Source organism: Prunus dulcis, chromosome 4 (genome assembly GCF_902201215.1).
Source record: "Prunus dulcis chromosome 4, ALMONDv2, whole genome shotgun sequence".
NCBI classification, from domain to species: domain Eukaryota; kingdom Viridiplantae; phylum Streptophyta; class Magnoliopsida; order Rosales; family Rosaceae; genus Prunus; species Prunus dulcis.
In genome coordinates this window covers 19753833-19765707 of record NC_047653.1, presented here as the reverse complement: position 1 = coordinate 19765707, position 11875 = coordinate 19753833, and the positions used below count along the sequence as shown (strand labels likewise).

Below are 11875 nucleotides of genomic sequence, written 5' to 3'. Positions count from 1 at the left end.
GTACTTTTATCTCATAATCTCCAAATCACATATACTTTGAGTTAGATTAATTAGTATTGATTTTGGTTAGATTAATTGATGATTTCATATCAATTTTGATAGACTAATTGTGTAATTGACATGCATTTTGTTCATATTTAATGTGAATTTTAATAAATAATTATGTAACATGAATTTTGTGCATATTAATTGATATACAAAATAGACTATAGTGAATTAGTGACATAAAACTCTTATTTATTTTAATTACAAATAACATTAGTATTGTTTAAATATTTTTTTTATTTTATTTTTTATTTTACCTCTTAGCCTTCTCGACATTGCCCGTTCTCTCCCTGTCACTGAACGCCCGTGATGGAAGCAAGACCTCCGCACGCAAGTATAATGATTTGTATTTATGATTATTCTAAAGCAAGCTACAAACCATGCATGCACCGCAGCCAAACACTGTACGCCATTGGTATATGCATATATGTTTTTTCAGTGCGCTCAAATTAAATTCCTGTAATTTAAACCAGTCCTCCTTACCAAAACAAAAAAACAAACAAAAAAACCCAGCTTCTACATCTCAATTTTCGTGGAGCGGACAAATGGTAAAAACGCAGGTGTCGGGTTTCAACTAGAACCGACCGTATCTAATCACTCCCCAGCTTCTAGATTCCCAGCTTTTTTATTTTGTATGTTTTGTTCAGGATTCCAGGCCGTTTTAAACAACAACCCCCCAAATCATTTGAGAGCTCGAGACAACAATCACCTCTCACATTTTGTCTCGGTATACGGAAATTGACACAGAAAAAAATTTGTCAAATTACAATTTCTGTAATGATGTCGTGTATCCGTCGGGTATGGGCCGGCGCCGGAACGCCGGATATTAGGATCCGGGAACATCCGCGAGCGTCGGAGATCCCGCATCTCCCCCGCAAATTCCGCTGGAATCAACGGCCAGAAATCGTCCTCCGGACGACACCGTCTAAGCATTTGCGGAAGGTGGTGTGGGCGGTGGAGGCGGCGGGACCCGGAGGAGCGTGGGATCGATCGGACGGGGGAGATGGAACGGATAGCTCGAAGGCGGGGCTGTGCTCGTACGCGGTGGGGGAGTATCGGACGGCGGAGCAGGAAGGTGCGAGGAGTCAGGATCGGAGAGTGGACGTGGCTGTTGCAGCGGCGGTTACGGTGGTTCTGGGTGTAGGCAATCGGGTGCTTTATAAGCTGGCCTTGGTTCCTCTCAAGCACTACCCTTTCTTTCTCGCTCAGCTCGCCACTTTCGGGTACTTCCATTACCACCGCCTCTCAATCTAACTGATTATTTTATTATTTTATGAGTTTGTTACCATTTTTGCTACTTAGAAATTAGTTTTAAATTCCGACCGTCTTTTTGGTGACTCAGCCATTGGTCATCCGAGATTTGCTGGTTTCGAGGCTAATTAGTTGACCGTTTAAAACTGTAAATAATACGAACCCAACAATCTTCTTTTCGCACCCAACACCAAAGTTTGGCGCCGGCAACTTCCTAATTTGCCCTCAAATTAAATTACTTGAGAAAAAGGAAACCAGCCAACTTCCTTTCTCTGTCTCTCAAGGTGGTGCGGGGAAGTGCCGGTGGGCGACTTGCCAGCGTCGGGGAAGTAGTCGCCTGAGTTGGCTGAGGGGATGAGGTTAGGTTACAAAAAATTTCCTACACTTTAAATTTAAATAATAACAATATCCGTCTCGAACAAAATATGGGTTAGACAGGTTGATTAGGACATTGGTGAAGTGAGCCCTCCCTTGCAACCAAATTCATATATTCCTCCTCTAGATTACATTAGAGTTATTTGGATTATCGTTGTAGTTAAAAACAATGCTTGCCTCAAATAATTGCCCCACTATTATGTTGCGACACCGTTTCGCCTCATACAAGGCCCATCCCTGGTCTCGTTTTCTACCCGGGGCCCAGAACACCACTATACGGTACCCGACGCAATGAACCATCCCATCACAGTACCCAACACCCCACCGGCGGAAACCAATAATAATGTCTTGGGTTGAGATACGCCAAAATGCATAAAGAAAAATAATATAAATTTTCTGTACGAAAAAACTTTAGGAAAATTTTCAAAGCCACAAAATTACCGTGGATGGTGTAGAAATAATAATTGGGGCCGTTCGTAATTCGGAGGCCTGGTTGAAAGGTTTTGGTAAGAGAATCACGTCATATGAACAAACAGTGTCCTGATCTCTTAGATTATAGGGGTCCACGAGATTTATAGTTACTCACCGTTGGATGTAAATTCAACGGTTCACTTACTCTTGCACTTCTGTTAAGAAACTTTTTTGAACCATTAGATTAATATCTAACGATAAATGACCGCAATCTCTTGGACTCCTTCAGTCTAAGAAATCAAGACTGTATGAACAAATATAGTAAACTTGGTGGGGTTTTTTACAATTATTTTTCTTTGGGAGAAAATGACGACCCTATACTTGTCCACTTGTGATTGCCTTTTGAGTGAATGTGACTTTCTTGTTGAATCCAAATTGGACTTCTCCGTTTCTCCTTTTTCATGTTTTACACACGACAAATTCTTTCCTTTTTGTCTTTTACTTGCACACCCCAATAGTCACATCGCTGGATTGTGTTTACGTGTTAGGCTTGACTAGTGTCAATTGCGCATGACTCGTAAATAGGGAGAGCAATTAGGTTAGTCGTCTAAAGTAGTGCTCAGGTTTGATGCTTCTTTCTACAAACTAGAATAATTTAGAATATTATTTTATTAAAAATAAATAAATTAAATAGGGATTGACATTTCCATAATTAGATCACATTTGTTTAGAAAATATATAATTTCAGCAAGAGTTATACAAATTTATGGTTTTTTTTCTTCCTGGTAATGAAATTTATGCTTTTTTACTTTTTTTGAGTATTTTGCTATTTGTGCTAGCAGTGGACATTGCACAATCCACTATAAAGATGCATGGTCCCTGCACTATGATAATTCCATTAACTTAAACAATAAGAGATTCATCATGAAAGTGGCGAGAAAATTGAACTTGAGATCTCTTTTAATATCTCGAGACATAGATGTTTTGTGTTTTTTCTTTTAGCCTTTTTCGTTTATAAAATGGAACTAAAGTATAGAGGTAGGCATGACATAGATGTAGCGTCTAAAAACAAGCACATTTTGGTTTTATCATGACACCCGTAAGCTTTAGATGCCATAATATAAAATTTTAAAACTTTATGAGCCCAAATTGAAAAGACTATTTTGTTTCATTGTTTAAACCCCTATTCTCATCGCTGTCTGGTAAATTCTAAATTCTAACTTGTTTGGAATTATTAATTGTTCCTATCTATTTTCTTTTTTGGGCACTTAGACAAATGAAATTTTTTTTTTTCCAACAAGTTGATATTCCAAATTACTGTATTTTAATGTATGGAAAGTAATCAAATTCAGGTGTAAGGGGGCGAGCACAATGCCGACATAAGTCACGGCTGCCTTTTAGACAAACGAATTTGGTCTTTCTTTCTTTCTCTATTTTAAAACTAAAAGGGAGGATAAAGGAGTAGACGCTGCGAAAGTGAACATGTCGGGGTGGGCCTAACTTGAATCCAAACCACGGATCTGGTTTACACCTAGATTCTCATAAGGGAGAGATGTTATCATCATCTGCCCTTCTTTTTTGGTTACATTTGATTCTATGCTTTTTGAGTGTCAAGTGGGTGCACGAGGAGCTGCCCACTGTCCTTTTCTTTTCCTTGTGCTTTTCAGTTTTGTGGTCGGCAAAAAAACCAAAAAAAAAAAGTTTAGGATATCTAACACCTGTCATAATTTCATTTTCGAAATAAATTTTCAACATTCTGTTTTTGGTTTCTTTTTCTCAACAAAAAAAAAAATTGTTGATTCCTTCAAGTCATATACCGGGCACTCTGTGTGTTATTAAATTTGTGTATAATATCTAGCTAGTGGAAAAAGCCTTTAGACCAGTGGTCTCGGGTTTGAACTCCCATAGCACCTTTGTAGTATATGTGTAAGAAAACCCCGTTTCTTTGTAGTTTACACTATCATTTGTATTTTTAAAAAAATTGTGTATAATATGTCCGTCACATACTTTTAATTTTTTTTATAATCATTTTTTTTTTGGTATAAATTTTTTTACAAATTTTTGAATAATTTTTGAATTTGTTAGAATGATGTAAATAACAATAATACTATAACCTTCAAATATTTTTAATGTTTCTTAATTTAATTGCACAAAATTTGAGCCATTTATCTTTTGGAATCAAAGAAAGTTAACTTTCAAATTCGACATAGACAGTTTTTTATGACATGTTTACCTGGAATGGGGAAAGTTATATTTTGAAGAGAGGAAATTAGTATATGATCAACTACTCCCCCTATTCATGTTTTTCATGTATTGGATTTAATATAGAACTTACATAATTTTTTATTCCTTATGTGTTAGTAAATGCATGAGAAGTCATGAATTGTATTGATTTTCATAACCATATATAAGTAAACGCAGGAGAGGTCATTAGATAATTCTTTAGAAATAGAATCATCTACTTGTGAATCTCTCATAGTGATTGGGTCACTAACCGCTTTTTGAACTGCTGGTCAAAACCAATCACGCCATATCTAATTTTTCATCTTTGAAAATATAATTTTGTTTAATAATAAGGAAAATGTACATAAGAAAATGGAAAGATGAGTAAAATTCGTAATTGCATTGTCACAAACATAAATATTTTTTTTTTTATACAAACAAATAATATATAAATTAGAAGTAGATGGAGCACATTTCTTGTATGGGTTAAATGCCTATCATTGTAAACCTATAAATAGATGTTTAGAGAAGAAATTAGAAGTATATAGATGGAGCACATTTCTTGCCACTTTACTTCTTTATCTGTTTCCTTCTCTTTCGAGTTTTTGTTTTATTAATGGCATTGATTAAAGGGAGGTGTACAAGCAAACCTCCTAGGCTACAATACCATGGACTAACTTCAGTCGCTGCCTTTTAATTTTGTTTCTCAGATATGTAATTGTATATTTCTCAGTCTTGTATCTCCGGTACCGTGCTGGTATTGTCACAGATGAGATGCTTTCCATGCCAAAAGCTCCATTTCTTGCTGTTGGCCTCTTGGAAGCTCTTGGTGCTGTTACTGGAATGGCAGCTGGAGGTGACGTTTTCAATATTACCTAATGCATTTCAATTTTTCTCTCTTTCAACGCTTATAATCTTGGGATTTTTTTCATTTCTATGTGACCATCAGGAACTTCTCTGAGTTATATGTGGGTACATAATTAAAACGTCTCCAATAATCATTTTCTGTACTAGTTCTAGTGCACTCCTCATTTTGAACACCATATAACCCCGAGCCTGTTAATTGCTGAATATTGGCCCTTCTTATGCAAGCTTTGTAGACTCTTCATGAATTCTGTTTTATGTTTTTGGTGTCAGTATTTATATACATTTTTACATGTTTTTAATTCTGTGGATGCCATGCCTAATTTCTGCTAGATTAATCTTTTTTTATGGTTACAGAAATAGCTGATTTATACTGAGAATTATTAGTCTGTTATACTTACAGCTTCATATGCAAATATCATTCCTCACTTTATTTTCTTTTCCTTGAATCAGCAATTCTTTCTGGAGCATCAATTCCAGTATTGTCTCAGGTAATCCGGTTTCAGTGCAAGCTTTCGAATACAGCTGCTTGTTGTTATATGTGAAATTCTATTCTGGTGCTCTAGTTATACTGTGTTTCCTGAAACGAGTGTATCTCTGAATTTCTTAAGCTAGCACATTGTGGTTTGAACAAATTAGGTGATTATCCAACTAGATGATTCCATGCTTTATAGAAAATTTGAAAGAATAAATAAATAAATAAATGCAGCTGTAGATGTTTAAATACCGCATTTTTTTAAGATCAATTAATTGGAGTTGATGCATTCCATACAATCAGAATATATCATTATATCTATATACAATACAACCTATTAATAATAGAGTGAGCTTCAATGGAGGGATCACAATTAGATGTCTTAACAGCTTCAAAATTGTATACTTTTTTCTAAGGATGATCTATGAATGAAGACTTGAAAAATAGATAGTTTGGATTGTTAAAATACAATGCGGAGTGGGCCCATCCTAAACTTATTTAGGAGCTCTGTCGATAGAAAGGGACTCTTTGTACCAAATCTCTATAGATATTTCCACTCAATGATGTGGCTTGATGCCAGTAGAAGAATACTGAAAGTCGGATGTTTAAAATATTCCTGTACTTATTCTGCAGACGTTTCTTGTTTGGCAAATTCTCCTGTCAATTATTTTCCTTGGAAGGAGATATAAGGTCAATCAACTTTTGGGGTGCTGTTTTGTAGCCATTGGTGTAATCATAACTGTAGCGAGGTAAGCCATTTACTTAAACATCTTTTTATTTATACTTATGACCTTAAGATGATGCTTGTCTCCAAACTATATTCATTTAGTTTTTTCTGTGTCAACCTGAACAATTTGCTCCTCTAAGGATTGTGAAATTTGAGTGACATAGGTTGACTGAGAGAGAAAAAAACATTGAAACAGTGTTATCAAAGTGCAGCTTCCCCATGGATGCTGATTTTGGTCATAGTGATCTAACGGTATAGTTTACATTCTAAAAGACTAGTTCAGACGTGCTGAGAATTCAAAACTCGTTAAGACTATTGAGTACACTGGTATGAAGGCAAGCCATTGCATAGATTCTGTTGTTGATTGGGTTCAGGAATTTCCCCTTCTGAAAAAGTAGTCAAACCCTGTTAAGAGTTCAAAACTTGTTAGGGCTGTTAACGTCCGCTAGTTACGCTGCTATGAGTGTAGGCGCCATTGCATAGGTTCTGTTGCTCAGTTACTGTTTGGATTCAAGCATGTTACACTGCAAAAAAGAAAACAAAAATATGTTAACTAAGTTGAAACAGACAGACAGACACACACTCGCGTACCATAGGTGGATTTTCAATTGTGGGATGTCGGGATGTCCCAGATCACTACACGATGTTAATTGCATTGGTCACAAAATGAAATCAACATGATCAGTGCTGCATTGAGGGGCCTTGGGCATCACAGGTGATTATTAGATCCTTTCCGAAAGGTTGACAGTTGATATGAAATACCTTTTCCAATTATAGCCAAATGTTCACCTTGGTAATTCATAGGAAACTTGGAAGCAATCCTTGATAGCTTTCGGACTGGAAGAAAATCCTAGTAACCACAACAACAAAGTTATGAACTTTCTCCCTCCTATGTTTTTATGTCACATTAAGTAGTTGATGGTCTCACTTAAGTAATGGCCAAACTTTATATTTTAGAAAAATAACCAGTCTATCATGATTTACTTCATAAGATGATATTTTTACTTTTTTTCTCTGAAAAAAACCAGTCAGCTAGAATTTGGGTTCCTCTTTGGTATGTTCATTATGATTGTCAATGTTAGCATGTCAAGTACTTACCATTTTCTCTCTCTGAAGTGGATCTAGTGCTGGACATTCATTAAAAGAAGCTGGTATTTTTTGGAGTCTTCTCATGATAGTTTCATTTTTGTTCCAAGCAGCTGATACAGTGCTGAAGGTTGTAAAATTTCTAATGGGTATGTAACTTTTCTACTTTTTGACGTTGTATTACATTCTCTGTAACAGGAAACTTTTTATCATTTTGTAGGAAGTAATTTTTCTGGATGCTCGTCAGCGATTAAAGGTACAACCGGCTATACACAGTTTTCGTCTGTATGTTCCTAGATCAGTTGTAAGCTTGTAACTTCTGCTTTCTGAAGGATTGGGAAGCAACAAGTAAGATAAAGGATATAACTTAGATGAATAAGATTACCACTGAAACCAAGACTAAAATCAATATGACATAATTTGGAATGTTAAGATGTGTTACATGCTTGTAGGGAATAGGGATAGATATTGAATGAAAATATTATTTTTTTCTCCTCCTTTGAGATTAAAAAGCAGCTCAACAAAAATTATATACGCATAATGAAATTGTATTAAATTTGTGATTTTTTTGGGGTTATTTTTAATCTAAGAATTTTTGTTATATCCAACCTGTTACAGGGAAGTTCGGTGGACCTATTTGTTGTAAATTCCTTTGGGTCTGCTTTTCAAGTAAGTATCAAGCAACGAGTTGAAATTCAGATTTTTGGGTGTTTCAAAGTTGTGTTGTGTTCACCTTTTTATGTTGTCTTCCATTATCAGATTTAAGTGAAATCCAAATATCGTTGTCTATATGAATTGCAGGCAATATTTATATGCCTTCTCTTACCTTTTTTGTCCAAATTATGGGGTATTCCATTTGGTCAATTGCCAAACTATCTCAAAGACGGTGCAGCTTGCTTTCTAAATATGGGTACCTTATCAAGTGGTAAGATATATATCTGACCTTCTCTTCTACAGTTATTCGAATTCATTTAAATACTAGTTATTTTCTTTACAAGCCTTTGAATTTATTTATTATACTAAATCTCATATCAGCTTATCCTGCATTCTTTATTCAGATTTAAAATTTGTTGATGTGCAAATTTGAAATGAAATGCATGTATATGTCAATGTGCAACTCAACGAAGAGTGAGCTACTGAAAAAACCAACTGGTAACCAAGGTGGTGTCCGACCGGTCACCACTAGGGAGGAAAACACTTGAGTGGTTGTAACTGTTTCTCCTTCTTCTTTGACCGTGAGAATCTCATAGAAACCCTGGGATGGCTCATATTGAGTGAGCCTTGTAAGTTCTGTGTGTCGTTTGTGTGATTGGTTTACTTTTGGTGTTTCTCAATCGCGTTTAAATTGTTCCGCACTTGTTCTCTCCAGGAGATTAAGGGCTTGATTTCCTAACATGAGTAGGTTTCAACCCAAAATAATAAAGTGCAAGTAGGTTACTCCCGAAATAATGCAGAGGATAGTAAGGCTGTAACGAGAGTGGGGTTTGGCCCCTTATAGTAATCTTTACACTGCAATTTAAGTGCATAATTTATTTGATTACATTCAACTTTGGCTTGCCACAGGATGCGATGGTGCCCCCTTACTTCCTTTGCTGTTTGTTGTTGTCAACATGGGTTTTAACATATCATTGCTGCATCTTCTCAAGATATCTTCTGCAGTGGTATCTTCCCTCGCATCAACATTTTCAGGTATGTCAATTTTACTGAAGTAACTTATATATGAAAAAGCTCTGAAATAAAATAAACAAAAAAATAGTAAAAAGAATTTAAAGAGAAAATTCCATGCGAAAGGTTTTACAGCAAGCAACTATCACAGCTGGTGCATGAAAAATGGGAATCTGAAATTTTGGCTTGGTTTGTGTGGTCGGTTTTCCACGAAGATGGGTCAGTAAATGGTTGATGCTCAGCATGCATTGTGCATTTGGGTTGATGAGCCTTAAAGATACATGAACTCATTAAAGGCAGACCTCTCTAGCCCGTTGGGATATATATTAAACAAATCCTTCTAGAATGAAGGGAAGGATTTTTGAAAAGTTGGAGGGTTATTTGGAGTTCAGATTTCCTCCGTAACCGTAAGTCCATGACCGTTAGGTAAATCATGAGCAAATAGCAACAAAATCCTTAATGAAAACATTGCAAAGTTTAATATATTTTCCCCTTGTAATTTGTTCAGCGAATTAATCAAATTTGTATGTTGACATCTTGCAGTGCCAATATCTGTATACGTCTTCACATTGCCGCTACCGTACCTAGGTGTTGCAGCCTCGTTGCCGACAGGCTTTGTTTCTGGAACCATTATTCTTGTAATTGGCTTGCTCATCTATGCCTGGACACCTTCAGTCTATCCAACTAGTGCCTCCCCATCTCCTCCTAATGTATGATCGTTGATATCAGCATATTGCGGCTTAAGCCGAAATGCAAGACATCGGTCTTTTCATGGTCATGGCAGATTACAGGAAGACATAGAAGGTTGTAATTCTTGTTCGCGAAATATGTCCATTCATTATCCTTCATTCACAAGCAATAGAAAAGAAGGAATAAGCCTTCACATTAAAAAAGGACAAGGAAAAAAAAATGAAGGGTTTCTTAGATCTAGGTCCAATATGATTAGTTGTCATTGGATTTAGTCTACACGTTTTTAGTTTTAGATGGAGATCCTTTGACATTTATTATTTTTTTGTGGTGTTGATTTTACCCTTAGAGGTAAATAAGGAAAAAAACATTGAAAATCTAAATTTAATGCATTTTATTGCAATTGAATTTTAGAATTTTAATTTTGAATTCTTTCCTTGATAATATTCCTAACGTATGGATAAAATATAATTTAATCAACGAAAAGTAAAGACCCACATAATATATCAAGAGTGCTGCTAAACGAACCCTGAAATTAACGAAGTACACCTTACTACCAAACTATTTATTAATTTATTTTAATATAAAATGATAAAAAAGGATATATTGAATTGTGAAACAAATAAAATTTTAATAAGTACACTTTACTCACTATATTCAACCCTTATTAGACATAGGACAGTCTTCGTATTGCTTGGTGCTCACGAATAACGCAGCGAGTACTAGTTTAGGATTGGTATTATGAAATTAAAGATTTTGATGAAATCCAAAATCTGAAAAGAGAGCACAGATTCATGTAAAAAGAGAAACTTGGTTTAGGATTGGTATTAGAGTATTGTACTAGGGCTATTTTTGATAGCTAAATATGGTGTACTTAGTTAATTTTACATTTTGATTAAAATATTAGGGTTAACTTAGATTATAGGGTGTACTCGGTTAATTTTAGGGTTCATTTAGCAGCACTCTATATCAATTGATCAGACAAGCACCCACATGAAATTATGTACCTCACATCCAGGTAAATAATGTTATTATTAGCAACGAAAAAAACTTAGTGACAAATCGTGTTACCTATGAGTTAAGAATATAAATTAGAAAACTACCTATAAGTTAGGAACATAAATTATAAGACCACTTATAAGTCAGATATAAAAATAGATAAATAAAAATTGTATGTTATCTACAAAAAATGGCTAATTATTATAACACTAGTCTCCCTGCACGCGCGTGTTGGTTAATTATTATAACATTAGCCTCCTTGCACGCGCTTCCTCGCGTACTATAGGCTTTTTTTAATCACGCGTGCTACACACGACTTACAAAGTTTCGCAAATAGTTTTTGGCAATTGTATTTATATAGAGGTATGTTTCAACAGTTTCATATTTTAATCGCGCGTCTGTGATAAATCAACGTCTTAAGAGTTTTCCCTTTATTGCCCGTATTTTTCTAGACGTCCATCTTAGTAGTTTTTTTTTTCTTTTATAGCGTGCAAACTGTTAAGATGGTTGTCTAGAAAAACACAGGTAATAAAGGAAAACTCTTAAGACGTTGATTTATCACACGCGAGCGATTAAAATATGAAAATTTTGAAACAGACATCTATATAAATACAATTGCCAAAAAATATTTGCGAAACTTTGTAAGTCGCGCAGAACACGCGTGATTAAAAAAAAGCCTCTCGCACCCCCAGAAGCGCGTGCAATGAGGCTAGTCTATATATATATAAAGCAAAAGGCAGAGAATGATGAAACACTTAAAATACTAGAAAATGCCCTCGGTTAATTCAAATATTAATAATTGAAATTATTAATTAAATAAGAATAATATAGTAAATTCACATTTTTTCATATTAAAAATAAAATCAGATAATAGGTCCTACTTTTATGGAACATAACTACCCATGGTATATGTTCTTAATTCTAAAAATATAATTAAAAATTAAAAATAAAACCGATTGGCACATAGTAATAAGAATGAGAATATAATTATTCTCAAATCACACTCAGTTTATATACATGTATGTTTCAACAGTTTCATATTTTAATCGCGCGCGTGTGATATATCA

General features: G+C 35.0%; 1 protein-coding gene across 2 annotated transcripts; it reads left to right on the top strand.

Moving 5' to 3' along the window:
* The first annotated feature begins 469 nt into the window (after positions 1–469).
* On the top strand, positions 470–10231 carry LOC117624496 (protein CLT1, chloroplastic). 2 transcript variants are annotated; one of them, XR_004585331.1, is made up of 11 exons: positions 470–1268; positions 5016–5161; positions 5623–5660; positions 6278–6393; positions 7488–7587; positions 7678–7713; positions 8076–8126; positions 8259–8382; positions 9021–9146; positions 9248–9548; positions 9666–9775. XR_004585331.1 is itself a non-coding variant. In XM_034355786.1 (10 exons), exons 1-10 carry the CDS (start codon positions 823–825, stop codon positions 9836–9838), a joined length of 1356 nt encoding a protein of 451 aa, XP_034211677.1. In that variant the 5' UTR covers positions 486–822; the 3' UTR covers positions 9839–10231. The 2 variants fall into 2 exon arrangements, 1 of the variants encoding a protein (XP_034211677.1); XM_034355786.1 differs by lacking the exon at positions 9248–9548 and having other exon boundaries at positions 486–1268; positions 9666–10231.
* The last annotated feature ends 1644 nt before the right edge of the window (positions 10232–11875 follow it).